Source organism: Zalophus californianus, chromosome 5 (assembly GCF_009762305.2).
Source record: "Zalophus californianus isolate mZalCal1 chromosome 5, mZalCal1.pri.v2, whole genome shotgun sequence".
Lineage (NCBI taxonomy): Eukaryota > Metazoa > Chordata > Mammalia > Carnivora > Otariidae > Zalophus > Zalophus californianus.
Window position 1 is genome coordinate 54485535 of NC_045599.1, and position 17276 is coordinate 54502810.

At 50.2% G+C, this 17276-nt stretch overlaps 2 protein-coding genes across 7 annotated transcripts; one reads left to right on the forward strand and one right to left on the reverse strand.

Annotated features, from left to right (window-relative positions):
- Positions 1–2425: 2425 nt before the first annotated feature.
- LOC113928545 lies at positions 2426–6696 on the reverse strand. Its single transcript, XM_035727520.1, has 4 exons — positions 6673–6696; positions 5285–6012; positions 4637–4748; positions 2426–3397 (listed from the first exon to the last, which is right to left on the reverse strand). The coding sequence occupies exons 1-4, from the start codon at positions 6694–6696 to the stop codon at positions 3305–3307; spliced, it is 957 nt and encodes a 318-aa protein (XP_035583413.1). The 3' UTR covers positions 2426–3304.
- Positions 5552–14525, forward strand: TMEM171 (transmembrane protein 171). Of its 6 annotated transcripts, XR_003522332.2 has the most exons (5): positions 5591–5727; positions 7873–8578; positions 12475–12616; positions 13994–14117; positions 14252–14388. XR_003522332.2 is itself a non-coding variant. In XM_027606971.2 (4 exons), the coding sequence occupies exons 2-4, from the start codon at positions 7942–7944 to the stop codon at positions 14442–14444; spliced, it is 975 nt and encodes a 324-aa protein (XP_027462772.1). In that variant the 5' UTR covers positions 5552–5727; positions 7873–7941; the 3' UTR covers positions 14445–14525. The 6 variants fall into 6 exon arrangements, 5 of the variants coding, with proteins under 5 accessions (XP_027462772.1, XP_027462776.1, XP_027462773.1 ...); XM_027606971.2 differs by lacking the exon at positions 13994–14117 and having other exon boundaries at positions 5552–5727; positions 14249–14525; XM_027606975.2 differs by lacking the exon at positions 13994–14117 and having other exon boundaries at positions 5565–5727; positions 14252–14525.
- The last annotated feature ends 2751 nt before the right edge of the window (positions 14526–17276 follow it).

The following is a 17276-nucleotide window of genomic DNA, read 5'->3' on the forward strand; positions in this document are numbered from 1 at the left end:
GTCAGTGCACTGATGGAGACAATGCAAGCCACCAGGAGACTGTGACATTTCCAGAAAACTCTTGCTGTCTCTGCGCTGGTCTCTCCTCCAGCCAGCTGCCGCCACCGTCGAAGTGCCCTCGCTCTCTCTGGCAATGTGGAGGCCTCTGCCAAGACCACGGCAAATGCTCATTCATTCTGTCTGAAACAACTCCCCACATTCCGTAGCCCTGGCTCCGCTCACTGCACTCAAGCCGAGCTGTTATCACCCGTGCGAAATCAACAGGACAGTTCCAGGCAATAAAACGACCTGCGAAACACCAGTCTTAAACTGGGGGTCAGCTAAGGTGCCAAATGTAAACCCTCCACTCAAGCCTGCTGAGTCAGTCAATCCCACCCATCCTATCTCTCAGGCCTGGCCTAAGTCCAATATGGGCGGGGAAGAGGAGAACGCTCCAGAAACCTCGGCCTCCCCTGACCACAGCCGCCTTCGCAGGGGCAGGCAGCTGGATGGCACCCCCCTAGGTTCAGAGCTGGGAACACCAGCTCCAGTTTGGCCCACGACCGAGCACTCAAGAGTAAATTCCTGTACCCCAGCCTCAGCAGAGTCTCAGGAAATGTCAGGAACTGGAAAGAGGAATGCATGCTTCTGGGCACTGAGGTTAATCTGGGGCAGAACAAGAGAGAGTCGACCAAAAAAGGAAAGAGAAACGAGAAGGTGGCTCACTTGGTTGCTTAATTGTCTTCCTGCAGTCTTGTGAATCCTGAGACTGTGATACTCAGTTCTACCAGCCAGTCCACACCTCTGGCCCACAGCCACTTCTCAGCTTGGCAGCACTCTGGGGAGTGTCACGTGGCCTGTCCAGTGGGAGCAGGGGATCCATGCTCCTTAGGGCACTGCTGTGGGCACAGAACAGCAGAAGCCCCTGCACCAGCAGAAAGTCATCCCTCCCAGCCACGCTGGCCCCCCGCTGCCCCCTGCCCGCTGGAAACGTCAGAAATCCCTGCCTCAGAGAGCACCAGACTGCTCACTGCTTTGTGTCTGCTTGAAGCCCTCCGTAGCACCGAGTGCTGCAAGGCGCGTGTAGCCACACATGCATGTGTAAACTCTTCCCGAACAGGGGCCCGGCCTTCTTGATTCTGTAATGACCAGACCTTATGGAGCACAGGAACATAGTCCTCCTAGAATTCCCTAGCTCCAGGCCCCAGTTGTGCCTTTGCCTACTCACCTTCTCCACTCGGATGGAGAAATGGACATCTCAAATATGCCCCAAAGCTTCCCTCTCAAACTTGTCCTGCCTTCCTTCTTCCCCATCCTGAGCAATGCCAGAACCATCCTTCCAGTTCCTCAGGCCAAAAATCTTCAAGTCAAAACCCACATCCCGTCCAACAACTCTCTCTTCGAGATATATACAGAGTCCCACTGCTTTCTCACCCCCAAACAAAAACCACAGCCATTTCTCTCCTGGGTTACTATAATAGCCTCCTAAATGTCTCGCTTCCACCCTTCCCTCTCCTCAGACTATTCTCACCTGGAAGCTACTGCTGCCTTAAAAAGAGTAAATCAGACCACGGCACACTCAGTTAAAAAAACCCTCCAAAGTCTCCTCCTCTCACTCAGAGTACTTACAATGGCTCACAAAGCTCTACACAATCTGGTACATGTGGACACACACACACACACACACACACACACACACACACACACACACACCTTTCCTCTCTGACCTCCTCTCTTATTCTTCATCCCCTTGCTCACCCAGTCATCCTGGCCTCTTGTTCTTCCTTGAATATGCCATCCCTGCTTCCACCTCAGGGCCTTTGCACTTGCTATTTCCTTTGTCTGAAGGGCCCTTCCCTTCTTCGCCAAAATATCACTATAGCTCTCTGTGATGGTTTTACAATATGCTCACAGGTTCTTTGATAGTCTCCCCCTTCAAGAGGTGGAGCCTAATTTCCCTCCCCTTGACTTAGTGACGCAACTCTAAGGAACAGAATAAAGCACAGTGATGGTGTGCACCTTCAGGGACTACATCATAAAAGGCACTGCACCTTCCCCCTCATTTGCTCTCTCTTGGATCACTCACTCCAGGGGAAGTCAGCTTCCATGTGATGAGGACAATCAGGTGGCTCTGTGCAGAGGTCTACAATGGTAGGAAAGCGAGGCCTCCTGTCCAGAGCCGCAGGAGGGAGCCACCGTGGAGGCAGACCCTCCAGCCCCAGGCAGGCCTGCAGGGGATGTGACCCCAGCCATCAGCTGGACTCCAGCCTCAGGAGAGATCCCGAGCCAGAAGCACCTGGCTAAGCTGCTCTGAAATTCCTGACGCTCAGAAACTGTGAGAGGTAAGAAATCTTTGTTGCTTTAAGCTTCTAAGTTTGGGGGTCATTTGTTATGCAATCATAGATAATCAGTATGCTTGCTTCCTCATTTCCTTCACTGCAGTGTCACCTGCTCAGAGACGACTTCCTTAACCACCCTCTTGGAAGCAGGATTTCCCCAGCCGCCTTCTGTGATTTCTTACTCTCCGCAGCACCTACCTACCACCTTCTAACACCCTGTATCATTTCCCTGTTTCTTTCATTGTCCTCCTTTTCCTTAGAATATAGCTTCCACGATGGGGAAGTATTGTGTCTGTTTATTGGCCTGCAGTCAGCACTCAGTAAATACTTGCTGAATGAATAAATGAACGTATGCCACAGCTTCACCGTCTGTATTCACTTCCTGAATTCAAGATTCATCCTTTTTTTTTAATTTTGTTTATTTATTTGTCAGAGAGCGAGCGAGAGCACGCACAGAGCAGGGGGAGCAGAGGGAGAGGGAGAAGCAGGCTCCCCGCTGAGCAAGGAGCCTGACACAACGCGGGGCTGGATTCCAGGAGACCTGAGCCGGAGGCAGATGCTTAACTGACTGAGCCACCCAGGCGTCCCAAGATTCATCCATTTTTAAAAAACTTGTTCTGATGCTGTTTTTCTAAGGATTCTGTCTGGTCTTCTCTTTTTTCATGACCACACAGGCTGGAAAAGGCCAGTTTGTTTTAGAGAGGAAGGAGGTCACCCAGCCTCTCTCCTCAAAATAGGTCTGCCCCCAAGATGGGCACCTTGCAGGCTGGTGGCTTTGTCTTTCATGCTTGACTGACGATCGGTTTCCAAGGATTTTAATTTAGTCAAACAGGCTCCACAAGGCAAACAGTCCAAGCAGCCGATATCCCGAGCAGAGGCTAATCTGATGGTCCTTGGTGTCTGTACATTCACGGCCGTCATGTGTGGCCAGCCTGCAGTCATGTGGCACCGGAGGGCAGCTGTATCAACAGGCCCCTTGCAGGTCCTCACACGACGCGGCCAGAGATCGAGTTGCACACACAGGAGAAGGAAAGCATGAGGGCCCAGTGGAGACGGAAACCCTCTTGTACACGAAAGGCCTGTGTAGGGAGAACACATTCTGTATTCAGGGCCTGTGTTCTTAGAAAGCTCGGTGTCAGCCACTGTTGTGCAATCACCACTCTTGCTTGTCTGCTTGTTAGCTGGGCCGACTTTGAGGTCTCTCTACCCTGGGATATACTGACACTTAGACCAGGAGAGCTCCACCCCAGATGTAGATGGCCACAATGTCCTTGGGATACAGTGTCTAAATTGTCATAATGATTAAAAAGCCACGTAATCAGGGTGCCTGGGTGGCTCAGTCAGTTAAGGGTTCGACTCTTGGTTTTGGCTCAGGTCATGATCTCAGGGTCATGGGATCGAGCCCTACGTGGTGCCTAAGATTCTCTCTCTCTCCAAATAAATAAACACCATACATACATACATAAGACTCTCTCTCTCCCCTCCCTCTACTCCTCCCTTACTCTCATGCACTTTCACTCTCTCTTAATAAAAAAAAGCCACATAATAAAAAGGCATTTCTGTGTTCATGGCATTGTGTGTTCTCTGCGTGACAGGTGTATCTGGGAGGAAGAGCCAGTACATCTGGTTCAGGCCCAGGCTCCACGCTAATCAGCTGGGGAGGTCAATTTTTGCCTTTGGGCCTTGGTTTCCTCAACTGAAAACTGACTGGTTTTTAGCCCCCATCCTCTTCTGGCTCCAGCCTTCTCTGAGTTGCTGGGAACACACATTAAAGAACCACAGGCTATAGGTAAAATGGGGAACACAGAGCCTGGCACAGAGCCAGGGATGTCAGTACTGTTCATCATAGGAATAATCAGCAATATTTAGTTAGGGCAGAGATTCTCACTCTGGCTGTGACAAAGGCCACATCTGGCCACTGGGGCAAGTGCCCCCAGCAAATTGCAAGGCTGGAACTTGTCCAGTATGCCTCCCTCGTGAAGCCTCGTCTCACCCACCCAGCCATCCAGCGCTCAGAGTCCAGGGAACCCCCCCTTCCCTCTTTGCCTCCCTCTGACCCCTTCTTTGAGAGTCTCCCTCTCCCCCCTGGTAACTGGTTAAGCCCATCTCACTCTTTACCGTCAGGGAGACCTACAGACAGAACCACTTGCTGTATTAGGTGGGCAAAGTGTTCACACTTTAAAAAAGCTGAAAGCGATCGGCATGAACTCGTGACCGGGTTTCAGGCAAAGCCGACAGGAAGACGGGCGAAGCGGCAGGATGGGTAAGTCCCCAGGGCTCCATCGCGCAGCTGTGCTTGGGCTGAGCCCTTGACTCACCTTCCACAGCGCCCTGACCTCTGAGGTGGAAACTGGCATAGTTGAGTCCGTGTCACGTGTCACAGGGCAGGTTACAAATAGCACCGGGATTGGCAAACCCATCCTGAAACTCCTGGTTCAAGGGCAGGGAAAGTTACCGCTTTAATTGCTGCCGACCATTAACAACTGAGAAGCGGAAGAGGGGGTTCTATGGCAAAGAGCGTTAGGTGTGAGGGCGGAAGGGACAGAGCTGACCTGCCAAGGGCCTGCTTCAGTCTTGGAGCGAGGACCTCATGCCTGAATGGCTCAGGTATGGAGCACCTCGTCTCACATTCTAAATAGAGCGCACGTTTCAGTGACCTGGTGTCTCCATAACGCGTTCGCGGTCGGGGAGCTGGCAGCGGGGGACTCGCTCCAGTGACCGCCGTCAAGGTCTCCGGAGCGGCAGGAGGGCCACCCGCCGCCAGGGAGACCGGTCCCGGACCGCGTCGTGGCCGAAAGCGCAGCCTCAGGAACGCGGGGCCCGATCCTGCCTGGGCCACGGCCACATCGGAAAGAGGCCAGGCGCTTCCCCCGCCTCAACTCTGCGCCCTGAGCGCCCGGTTCCCGGCCCGCGCGGCGCGCAGTTCCGGCAGCGAAGAGGAGAACCTCAACTCGCCTCCCCCCTACCTCGCACGGCTGAGGGCCAGGGAGGTGGCGGGGGTGCCCATTTTTCCCGGATTCCTCGCGCGCACGGTCACGGGCGAAGCGGCCACATCTGCCAGCCTTGGGCTCCGAGGCCGCCCCTCGTCACCCACCGCCGCGCGGGACGCGCCTCCGGCCCCGCAGGGCAGCACCCGGTGGCGGCCAGCTCCCGCCAGTCCGCCCTGCCCCGCCGTGCCCCCGCCGCCGCGCCCTCTCTGGCACCGCCTCCTTCTGTAAATACAGTGGCGGCCCGCCCTCCGCGCCCGGACGCGCAGGTGGAAACGGGCGGTACGGGCTGCCACTGGAGGCCGCGCCCAGCCGGGTGCCCACGGCCAGCGCCGCCCCGCCGAGCGCCCACCCCGAGGCCGGCGCCAGGCTCCCGGGACGCGTGCTGGCGCAGGCAGCGCGCACGCAGGACGAAGCCTCAGGTGAGCGCTCCGGACTCCGCGCTTCTCCGCACTCCCGACTCCGCGCTTCTCCGCACTCCCGCGCGGCCAAGTCTTGGTGCGGGGAGCGGCGCCGGCCCGGAGGACCCCGAGCCGAAGCTGCGGGGGTGGGAGCCGCAAGCCCAGCCCCTGGGGGCTGTTGTTGCGCTCGGGCTCCCTGAAACCCACGGAAAGATTCCCTATACAAGACTCGGGGCTGGTTTTACCTCGATCCCCAAACGCAGCAGAGCCTTGGGCATGGTGAGATGCTGCTGATTTGGAATTGTCCTTTGGAAAACAGTGGTGGAGAGGTAGATTTGGCTTTGGGGAGATTAAATGTAGGTTGGTATTTGGAAAGGGTTTAATTTTCTGTTAGTGTAGATGTTTTTTGTGTCCGTTCGTGAATGCGTGTATGAGACAGACAGGCTTGACTGCCTACATTATTATGGATGAGGGATTGATACGTATGGCAGGTGTTTAGTCCACTTGTCCGTGGACAAGAGCTACATATCCAGTTTTAGGCTTACTTTTACTTTACTAGTATTTGGGGAATTCGCCTTAAGACATTTGAAGCCTTGTGACTCGCTTCAGAGTTGAAGGTACCAGGAATTTAGTGAATTCCTGATAGGACTTTGTAACAGAGAATCACCCTTATCTGTGGAACCAGCACAAGAGATTACATGATTCAGATTTCTGTTTTTTAAATTAGTTCAATATTTTCTTTAAGTGTTTGTCTCAGCATATTCCGTCTTCACAAATACAGTTTGCCCAGGCTTAAAATGGAAGCTTATTTCCCTCCTAGATTTCCTTTCTCCAGCTTCCTTCTGATTCGATTGTACTTTTTCCTGGAAAAGTACTTCCTAGTATAAGACCAGCTATTTGTTTTCTTTACTTAAATTGACCCTCCTTGGACATGACTTGGGTTTGTCAGGACGGCCTTGGCTTTACAGCCTCAATCTTGAGCTCCTTCATGTCATCGTGGATACAAATGGCACAAAATATTTTAAGTTTTCTTTCCTTGAGCCAGTAAAAATGGTCTTCACACTTGGGTTGTCTTTTCCACTGCCCCAACTTGAAGGGTCCTGGTAAAATACTCCACTCATGAGAGTAAGACAAGATAACCAAGATTATAAAGTCAATCTGCATACGCTAGACAATTATTAACAATTGATTCGGGTCCACTTAATATATGGTGATACCAGCACAGGGCTTGGGTGATCTTGTGGGGAGGTGCTTTCCCACTTGATCTCACTTACACTCTCCATTCAAAGTCAGGTGCTGTTGCTGTTTTGTGCTTTTTTAACTGGTGATTTTATCAGCTGCTTATTTTTAACGGAGCCTAAACCTTTTTGTGGAAGTGAGAGGCACCTTGGAGGGGGGGTACGTGAGAGGCCACCTGCACACCTGGGAGACAAGGCTCCTCCTGACCGGCTGTGCCAGACTCCCCTGGGTCACCCTGGCCTAGTCAGCCTGGCCCTGGAGTTCCAGTGCCTGTGTGAGAACTCAAGAATCACATTTTGACAGAGTTAACTTAAAATCCCCCAAACTCGCTGTGTTCCTGAACTGCCTTCCCCTTCATTGGAAACGACTGAATTGGGCCTCCTGCAGGTGTCATGGCCTTAGAAGAAGGGGAATGGAAAGTTGCCGCAGTCTGAAATAGGAAATGGAAAGTTAGTTACTGAACATAAATTTATCGACTCGGAAATGCTCAAAGCAGCTGTGATGAAACGTGGGATATCTGTAAATCAGAAATAATCCCTGTGGTTCTTCCCTTACTCACCACTGTTTTGGGGGTGGTTTTGTTTTGGTTTTTTTGCCCCAGGGAAGGGAGTTTGTAAGACTCATAACAGGAAAAGCCACACCCAGTTACTTCTCTTGTATGGGGTTTGTTGTTCTTTTTTTTTTAAAGATACTCTTAGGTGCATGTTAATTGCATTTCCTCTTCTTGAATATCTTCATAAAATTACATATTCAGGAGTTTCTGAATGCCAGTGCTTCTGACTCATAAACCAACTCATTGTTCACCAGTGTATCACTTGCATCAAGTTCTATCCCCTATGATTTCATCCTGGAGTGATTTCTGAAATGGCCAGGGCGGGTCAGGAACACCTGTGCCCACTTTAATTTGGTGTTTGGCTGTATTTTCAGAGCTATTGAAACCACTGGAGGGAAGGAAATCCATCCTGCCTGGTTCTGGGGAAGGGGCCTCTCCTGGCCATGTCTCCTGTAGCTGCTGCTGAGCCAGATGGGGTCCAGCGAGATAGGCGTGTCAGCAAGTTCATTTTCTTCCTTTTTGTCTTTGGTGGCATCCTGTTGTGTGTGGGAGTCCTGCTCTCCATCTTTGGGTTCCAGGCATGCCAGTACAAAATCTTCCCAGACTGCAGCATGGCGCTGAAGGTCGCTGGGCCTGCCTGTGCCGCGGTTGGGCTTGGGGCTGTGATCCTGGCCCGCTCGCGGGCACGACTTCAGCTCCGTGAGGGACGCCTGCGGGGCAGCCAGGCGGACCCCGACCAAGCCTTCATCTGTGGAGAGAGCCGCCAGTTTGCCCAGTGCCTCATCTTCGGGTTTCTGTTCTTGACAAGTGGCATGCTCATCAGCATTCTGGGCATTTGGGTCCCCGGCTGTGGTCCAGACTGGGCGCAGGAACCCCTGAATGAGACAGACACTGCCGACATGGAGCCCCAGATCTGTGGATATCTGTCCCTGCAGATCATGGGGCCCTTGATTGTACTCATGGGACTGTGTTTCTTTGTGGTTGCCCACGTTAAGAGAAACAACTTGAATGAGGGCCAGGATGCCTCCGAAAGTGAAGACAGACAGACGCAGAGCATGGAGCCTGTCCATGTCACTGTAGGTACGTAGCTGTCATTCCTGGGCACGCTTACATCACGGTGGCCGTTGTATCAGGGCTTTGCTGGGTTGTCCTTGGGTCTGGCCTAGGTTCTCCCTTTTCTCTGTCTCTCTTACACAGCCATGCACTCATGCACATGCGCGCACGTGCACACACACACGCACACGCGCACACACACACACATAGCTGCTGCTGTGCTAAGCCCTGTAAGCATCCTTGCGCACATCATCTCCTCCCAGCAATTCCTTGTGATCGAGCAAAAGCTTTGGGACATTAAGTCATGACCTTGACTGAGGTCACAGAGCAAATTAGGAGGAAAGTGAGAGAAAGTGCTAGCATAGCCTGGGAGCCTTCTGTCACGTTAGAGACCCGCCAAGTGACCTTGAAAGCTAGGGCACTTTGTGTTGGACGTGTAGATTCTCATCTCTGGCTGTCGCTGGCTGGCTGTCCTTGGTAAGTCCTTAACCCCTTCTGGCCTGAGTTTATGCATCCATAAAATGAGCATCGCATTGCTAGGATCCCTCCCAGAACTAACATTCTAGTATTCTGTCTGCCCCAAGTCCGTAGATCTTCTGTGTTTTGAGGGGGCTTTCCATACCATTTCCCACATTGTTCTCTATTTTCCGTAACTTTATCCTTGGCTTCAGGGCGGAGGCCACGTTTGGAAATAGTGGCATCAACAGTGATAAAGCATGATCGCACCTGTCACTTCTTTCCCCCATGGAATGCCGAGAGACAACTTTTGCGTTCTCTGGGTTCTGCAGAAGAGATGGATTACTATTTCCTGGAGTCAGCCCCCTACAGCACAACATCAGTAGCTTTGGCCTCAGTTTCACACAACCAAGGAGAAACCCCGCCGCTGCTCATTTTCAAAAATCACTTTGTTTTTTCAGTCTCCTACTTTTGAAAGGGTAAAGCTCTGAAGCCATAGCCTGACATCTAAAAGGCTAGGCAGAGAGCATTATGGGGCAGAAACCCCGGAGGGAAGAGAGGAGTGTGGTGAAAGGGATGTTTCTCATGGTTGGGGCTGTCTGCTGGAGGAAGTGCTACTCACTGGGGGAAATCCCTGGACTCTCAGCCTTGCGTGGCACCGGCGTTGGCGAGCAAGGGCAGACGGACTTACAGACCAATCCTGGAGCCGCGGGTGAAACTCCCAGGCTACTATTTGTGTATTTATATATTTACGGTGACCACACCGATATCAGTTATATATTAATAATAGCTAACACAGATATGGGGCTCCTTCCAGGGCCAAATACCCATCCAAGTGCCCTTCAAGGGCCTACTCTGTCAAAGCTGTTCACACCTACAACAACCCAGTGAGGCAGATACCCTTAGTATCTCTGTGTTAGGGATGAAGAAACTGAGGCACAGGGATATCACATAACTTGCCAAGGTCACAGACTAGCAAGTGGCAGAGCCGGGCTCCAAACCCAGGCAGGGGACACGCATGGACTCTGGCCCCCACAGAGCACCAGGGAGGGCCTCTGGGCACATGGCTGTGATTCTGTTTCAGCTGGTTTCATCCTTCCCCAAGTGTTGTGGGTAGCTGTTACATGACTAAAGGGCTTGCCCTACATTATAGATCTGCTCAGGCCTTTTGGGGAATGCAGTGGGGACGAGTAAATACGCTCACTTGAAGATCATAGTATTCCCCGTAGTTGGGAGCATTTCAGCATGTGCCCTGTGGGTTTACTATCAGAGGATCTGTGGGGCCCGGCCTCCCTCCTGATGGCTGGAATTGGGGGGCAGCAGAAAGCAGGGCTGCTGGTGCTGGGACATAGTGATTCCCGCTGGGGGCGGGGGGGGGGGGGGGGGGAGGTCGCTTAAAATCTTTTCCACTTAACCCTTTAAGTTCCATCAAACCTGTGGAAGTCTGGTAGCCTAACTCCTTGTTTTTCTCTCCTTTGATATTGTGGGATAGGGTTTAAATGTTTAGAAACCATGCCTGTTAGCCTAACTGATAAGAACCTAGACACTGTCAGTGGTCGCTTCTGCCTTATGAGGGACTGGGGTGAAGAGAAGCAGTTCTTGGCTAAGTCCCAGAATTCAGCTGTTCCCCAAATGGAAGCCCCTCCTCCCCAGACACATGATACCCCCACTGTGGGCACACTCAGCGCTGGGTCCTGGACACACAAGCAGGGGCATGAGACAGCCCTCCCTTGAGGGATGTCTGCTGTCAACTCAGAGGACATCAAGTCCTGCAGGACATAGTGAAAGGGAAACCCAGGGGGGATGGGACTGCTTTCAGGGAGAGCAGGTTGCAAGGCTCGCGGAGGGAAGGGCAGGGAACTGATGGGCAGAGGCTTCGACGAGCCTCAAACACGGCTGGTGACTGCGAGCACTTCCTTGTTTGCGTTGGAGAGGTGGCTGGCCTGCTCTGGAGGCTTGTTCCCAGCTCCTTTGTTCTACATTGTGTAATTAAACAATCGACCTTGCTTCCTCTAACCTACCAAGACCTGTGAAAAAAATTAAATGAGAAGCCCGAGATAACCGTGACCTGTTATCAAGTTTAGGTGAGCGCTATCTTAAGCCCTCGTGGTCACATGCTTGTAGGAGGAGAGAAAGAGTTAACACATTTTCGGAAGGGCTCCCTCCCCTCTGGGGGAGCCACCGTGGCAGCAAGGAGAGGGGCTGCCTGCTGGGAGGGTATGGTCACACATGCAAATCAGGACTACTGGCTGGGGGCTGCTGGCCGGTGCAGAAAGCACCTCTGCGGGGGTGTGTTCCAGCTGTGAGCGTTTGCTCCGTGCCCGGCACTGCTGTCCCCACCACACACCAGCCCGGCCCTCCTGCCTGTTCGCTGAGGCAGCAACAGTTATGGATGGCCTGCAGTTCACCGATGCAGCAGCTGAGGCCGGTGGGGGTCAGATCCCTCGCTCAGGGCCACGCTGGGCCGGCAATTGGCAAACGGCACGGCACGCTGGTAGCGCTCAAGAACCCCGTGCTTACCCAGCCAAGCGTCAGATCCGCTGCCATGCAGACCGCTTGCCTCCCTGCCGCCAACTGAAGCCCTCTCCCCTTCGTTCCTCCCGCGCTGTCCTTTGGTGCTGCCAGCTTATCAGAGGCTGCCCTCAAACCGCTATGGAGTGGTGCTGCCACGTGTCTAGAATGTTCTGGGCAACTCACGTGCTGCATTTTGTATTGGAATTGGAGTACCAATGAGGGCTTGCGTCTGGTGTCTGTTTCTCCTCCCCAAAATATGGGATGTATTCTGGAGTGAACAGCAGCTACAGAAATGCAAACAGGAAAAAACAAAACAAAAACCAAGCTTAGCTTTGAGTGTGACTTTCTTTTGTAAAGCGTGGCTGAAATGTTGGCAGATAAAAGCTGTGAAGACGGGCTGTGGCCTCGCCTGTTGTCCTGTGTTCAGAGGCTAAAACTGCACGTAAGGAACAGGCACTTTATCCAACTGCTAAGGGTTGACAGTTTAAAATTTCAAGTTGAGAATGAGAAAGGCTTTGCAGCAGGAGGCATCCCAAGGAAGCAAATACTTAGAAATGCTTGAGCTCAGACTTACTAGGAAAATATTGGCCCACTGTTTGAAAAAGTTGTGGTACAATATATGTAACATAAAGTTTACCATTTTAAGCATTTTTTAGTGGACAGTGACATTAAGTACATTCGCAGTGTTCAGCCATCACCACTAACAAGTTCTAGAAGTTTTTCATCATCAAAGAGAAACTGCCCCCATTAAACACTCACTCGAATCCCCCAAGCCTCGGCCCAGTCCCTGGCAACCTCCACGCTCCCTCTCTGTGAATTTGATAGGCCCACTTTTAAATTCTGGAGTTAGCATAGGGGTTTTGACCTTTTATATTCACAGGCCAAATATATAATTAATTTATTTTATTCTTGCTAATGTGCTTGTCTTCAATGAAATAATTGTGTTTCCTTAGGTGATGCCGTGATAATATTCCCACCCCCACCACCACCTTACTTTCCTGAGTCTTCAGCTTCTACAGTGACTCCGAGTCCTGGGGCTAATGGTTTGCTTCCAAATGAAAATCCGCCTTCATATTACAGTATTTTTACCTATGGGTAAGACTTTGCATTTGAACTTCAAGAGTAGGCATGTTTAACTTTCTCAGGCTTGTGCCTGAACTCAGGCCAAATTAGCTTTGTACCATAGTACAGAAATAAACATTACAGTGTATCTTTTTTGCTGACATCATATCAGAATTATTGCCTTAAGATTAAGAGTACCTTTGGGGATACGTTGTGCAGCACATACATTAAAAATTATAAAAGTGGTTATGCCGGGTTAAATACGAAGCCTCCTTCATGCACCCCTGGCAGGGGTGATCCTCCAAATGTTTAACACTTTATTAGCCAGACTGAGCACCAGAGCAGGGCTTGGGAGGCCCCCTCCTATGTTAGGCTTTGCCACTTTAGATGAAGGGGAGACACGGGGGTCCTAGGGGACCTCCAGCAGGTACAGAGGGTTTCAGCATCTCACGGAGGAAGTTGGGTGACTGACTGATAGCCTGCACCCTGACCCAACCAAGCTGGACTTCTCCTCTCAATCTGAAGTTGTCCCCTGGGCCTCAGAGCCTTCTCAGATTGAATGAAGGGAAATCCAAGATTCACACCCCCATCCCCCATGCTCCCCATATGCCACAAATTAGGAGGCATACCTGGGGTCAGATTAAACGCCATCCCTTCAGGCAGAGGGATGCAGTTGAAGGTTTCAGACCTTCATGGAACCAGTGCAGCTCACAATGTGGGAAGGCTGGTGGTGGCCAGACCAGTTGGGGGGCTGGCTTCTGTAGCCACTGAGAAGTAGGACCCAGGAGACCCAGAGAGAATGCTGGGGATGGACACAGCCTCACCTGGTCATTCATGTTTTAAGGCACACGTTCTTGAGCTTCAGACAGGGTGGTGGGCCAGAGATCCGGACAGAGACGGGTATAGGAATTGTCCTGCATGGATGAAAGGGAGGTTAGGTTCTGGACATTTGTATAATTCTGTGAGTGAATTTTTGTATTCTTTTCTCCAATGATGAACTTCCCCAAGCCCTAAACAAATGTCTTGTAACTTAAAACAAACTCGTACTTGCTACCACCACAATTTCTGTGTGCCACGGCCTGGCTTTACTTGCATTCTCTCAGGTCATTCTCCTGCGTAGCCGAGACAGCGCTCTTGTCGTCCCCCTTTTACAGATGAGGAGACCAAAGCTTAGTGAGGTGAAATTACTTGCTCAAGATCGCACAGCTGGAAAGCAGTGGAGGGGCAGTTCAGAGGCATGTCTGCCCGTTGCTAGAATGCACCCCAGTACCCAGTATGCTTTCTTGCCTCCCTTCACGTTTTTGGCTTACTGATTTAATTTTCTCTTCGTATAAGTTTGTCTACCTTACGTTAGCTGTCTCTGAAGACAAAACAGTATAGAACAGTAACTGCATGTGAATATTCTTTTAGGACGGCAGTGACACGTTCCTACCTCGTGTCTTCTCAGTGACAAGGGAAACAGCCACGGGGTGAGACTCTCTTAATGTGACAGCAGCTCTAAGGAAGGAAAGGGGCAAGGAATCAAGGCGCATCTGTAAGAAACAGAATAGGGCAGAAATTATTCCTTCGACCCTTGCAAATGCTCCAAACACCTATAATCAAACATCATCCTCACGATGTGTTACCGTTCCCCTCTCTTCCCTTTCTGTCCTCCCTCCTTTTAAGTAGGACGCCAACTCCTGAGGGCCAAGGCGCGGCCTCCGAGAGAGATCGTGAATCTGTATACACCATTTCTGGGACTGCTTTGTCCTCTGAGATCTCAATCACTCCGCATCTCTCCTCTGAACTGCCTCCCAGATACGAAGAAAAAGAAATGGCAACCACAACCTCATCTCCATCTTCTGAGCCTTCCCCACCGTGAACTGTGGACTCCAGTTCCATTTTCTATAAAATTGATCACTATTTTATTTAATTTGTTTTTTAATAAAAAAAAAATACAGTGGCATAGGCTCTGTTCTGATTTCCCTGCATGTTCTGGATCAAGCGTGCTCTGGACCACGGGAGACGCCGTGCGCCTCGAGCCCGCCCGTAAGCTGGTTCTCTGAGACCTGCTACATCCAAAGTGGTGGATGAAGAAACAACGGCCCTGAGAGGCTAATTAACTTATTGCAGGTCACACTGCTTCTAAATAGTGAGGCTGGGTTTCGCGCCAATGCCGCTGGGTTCCGGAAGTCGTTACCCTGTGCTGTTCAAAAGCTGACCAGACGCAGTTGTTCATGGTTAGCCTGGTCCATTCTGTTTTCCAATGTTAACTGCTTCTGGGGCAGAGAAACTAGATTACTCTCTTCATTTCTTGGTTATTTCTTCTTCCTCTTCTTTTCTTCCCTCTCTTCCTTCTTCCTCTCCTATTCTCCTTTCTTTCTTTCATTTTGCAAGAAGGTAATTAGGCCTTTCACACTGGGGCAGTTTCAGCCCACTGATACCCGGAAGTCTCCTTATGGTGAAGTGATACTTTCAGAAAAGAGGTTTCTTGGGCTCCTGGGATAACTCGATTCCCCTGGAGAGGTCCGGGAAGGAGGTGCCTTTCTGTTATAACGTACTGCTCCGACTGCGTGGACCGCCGACTTTTATTCTCATAAGGCTACCGATGAACCAAAGCTTCTGTAGAGTTGGGCAGCATGGTAAGTATTTAATTCTATATATAACCCAGAAACAATCACTAAGTATTAGCAGTTCTACCTGGGAGAAACTGCCTTTGGGAAAATGCAAATCTATAGTAACAGCAGTGTTAATAACACAATTTGGTGTAGCAAAAATGTGAGCTTTTTATGCCTTTACACAAGACATAATCCCTATAAAAATCTGTATTACCCAGCAGTTAAGTGCCTAAAAGCAGAACTTAAGGGCGCTGATGCTCCAGTAGTTTGACTGAAGTAATGACTGATTTCACGGGAATTGCCACCACAATAAATCCTGGGAGGTCGTCTGTACTAGCAGCACTCATCTGTCTCCGAATTGGACATTTATTGGATTGAACTGCTCTTAAACTTCTGCTGTTTTTTTCTCCTGGCAGGTTAATTATTCACATTTTAAAATTAGAACAAAGGGTAGATTATTACCACTTCCTACTGCTATTATTTGTTTAAAATGATGCTGAAATTTCTAGGTAGACTGACTTAGTTTTAAACACTTAAGAGTTCTCCTCAATAACCAAGGATGGCTTGGCTTGGTTCAATGGCTCAGAGCTGGGGTTTGTAACTATTTTATCTTTATATGCTAATAAAATTAAAATGCAGTTAGAAATTCTTAGGCGTAAGTCTGACCTTCTGGTTAGGGAAGTCTATTCGGCCTCTGTCAGTCTCCGTGGTGTTCAACAAGGTGAAGCCTGGTGGAGCCTGGAGAAGCCAGAGCATTGTGAGAGGTCCCCCAGGGTGAAGCTGTTTATTGCCGGACTGAAGTCACAGGTGGCAGAGCTGGGGCAAATTATTTAGTCATGGAAGATGCATCCTATGCCTATCAAGGTTCTGGCAAAGGGTGACAGCTTCCGAAAACCTACCTGGTGGACTGTTACTTGACTTTTCCTTCGCATGTGTTAACGTTTCTTTTTAATTGAGGCAAAATTAATATAACATAAAATGAACCATTTTAAGGTGAACAATTCAGTGGCTTTTGGTATATTCACAGCATTGTGTAACCACCTCCTCTATCTGATTCCAAAATATTTTCATTACCCCCAAAGAAAACCCATTAAACAGTCACTCCCCATTGCCTCCCTCCCCCTACCCCTTGGCAACCACCAATCTGCTCTGTCTCTGTAGATTTACCTTTCCTGGGTATTTCATGTTTTTGAGATTCATCCACACCATAATACATATCAGTACTCCATCGCTTTTTAGAGTGGAGTGATACTGCCTTGTATGGATATTCCATAGTTTATTCATTCATCCATTGGTGGATATCTGTTGTGCCCTCCTTTTGGCTGTTCTGATGAGTGCAGCTATGGACATTCATGTACAAGCTTCGATTATTCTAATTCTTTTGGTTGTACACCTTGGGAATGGAATTGCTGGACCATATGCTAACCTTAAGTTTTTCAGGAAATGAAAACTGTTGCCCACAGAGGCTGTACCTTTTTCCATTACCACCGGCAGTGTATGAGAGTTCCAATTCTTCCACACCCCCACCCACACTTGTTATTTTCTGTCATCATCACCACCATCATCATCATCACCATCACCCTCATCACCATCATCATTACCACCATCACCATCATCAACCCCACCATCGCCATCACCACCACCACCATCATCACCATCACCATCATCACCACCATCACCTCACCATCATCATCACCATCATCACCATCACCATCATCATCACCATCATCACCATCATCACCATCACCACCATCACCATCACCACCATCATCGTCATCATTATGACTATAGCAACCCTAGTTAGCATGAAATGGTGTCTCATTCTGGTTTTCATTTCCATTTCTCTAGTGACTAAGCATATTGAACATCTTCCCACGTGTGTTACCTGTTTTTGAAGACCCAAACGTTATCGTCAGTAGCATAGAAAATCTTATTCCCAAGTTCCCTCCCATGGTGTTGGGATGTGTGAGAGCCACCTTGTGGAAAACCATGATGAGCTCTGCAAGTTCACGTGGGACAACCCACACCAGGTACACTGTGTTGCTACACTGCCTCCATGCCATGAGAACCTGTTCTTGTGAATTCTTTGTCCTCTC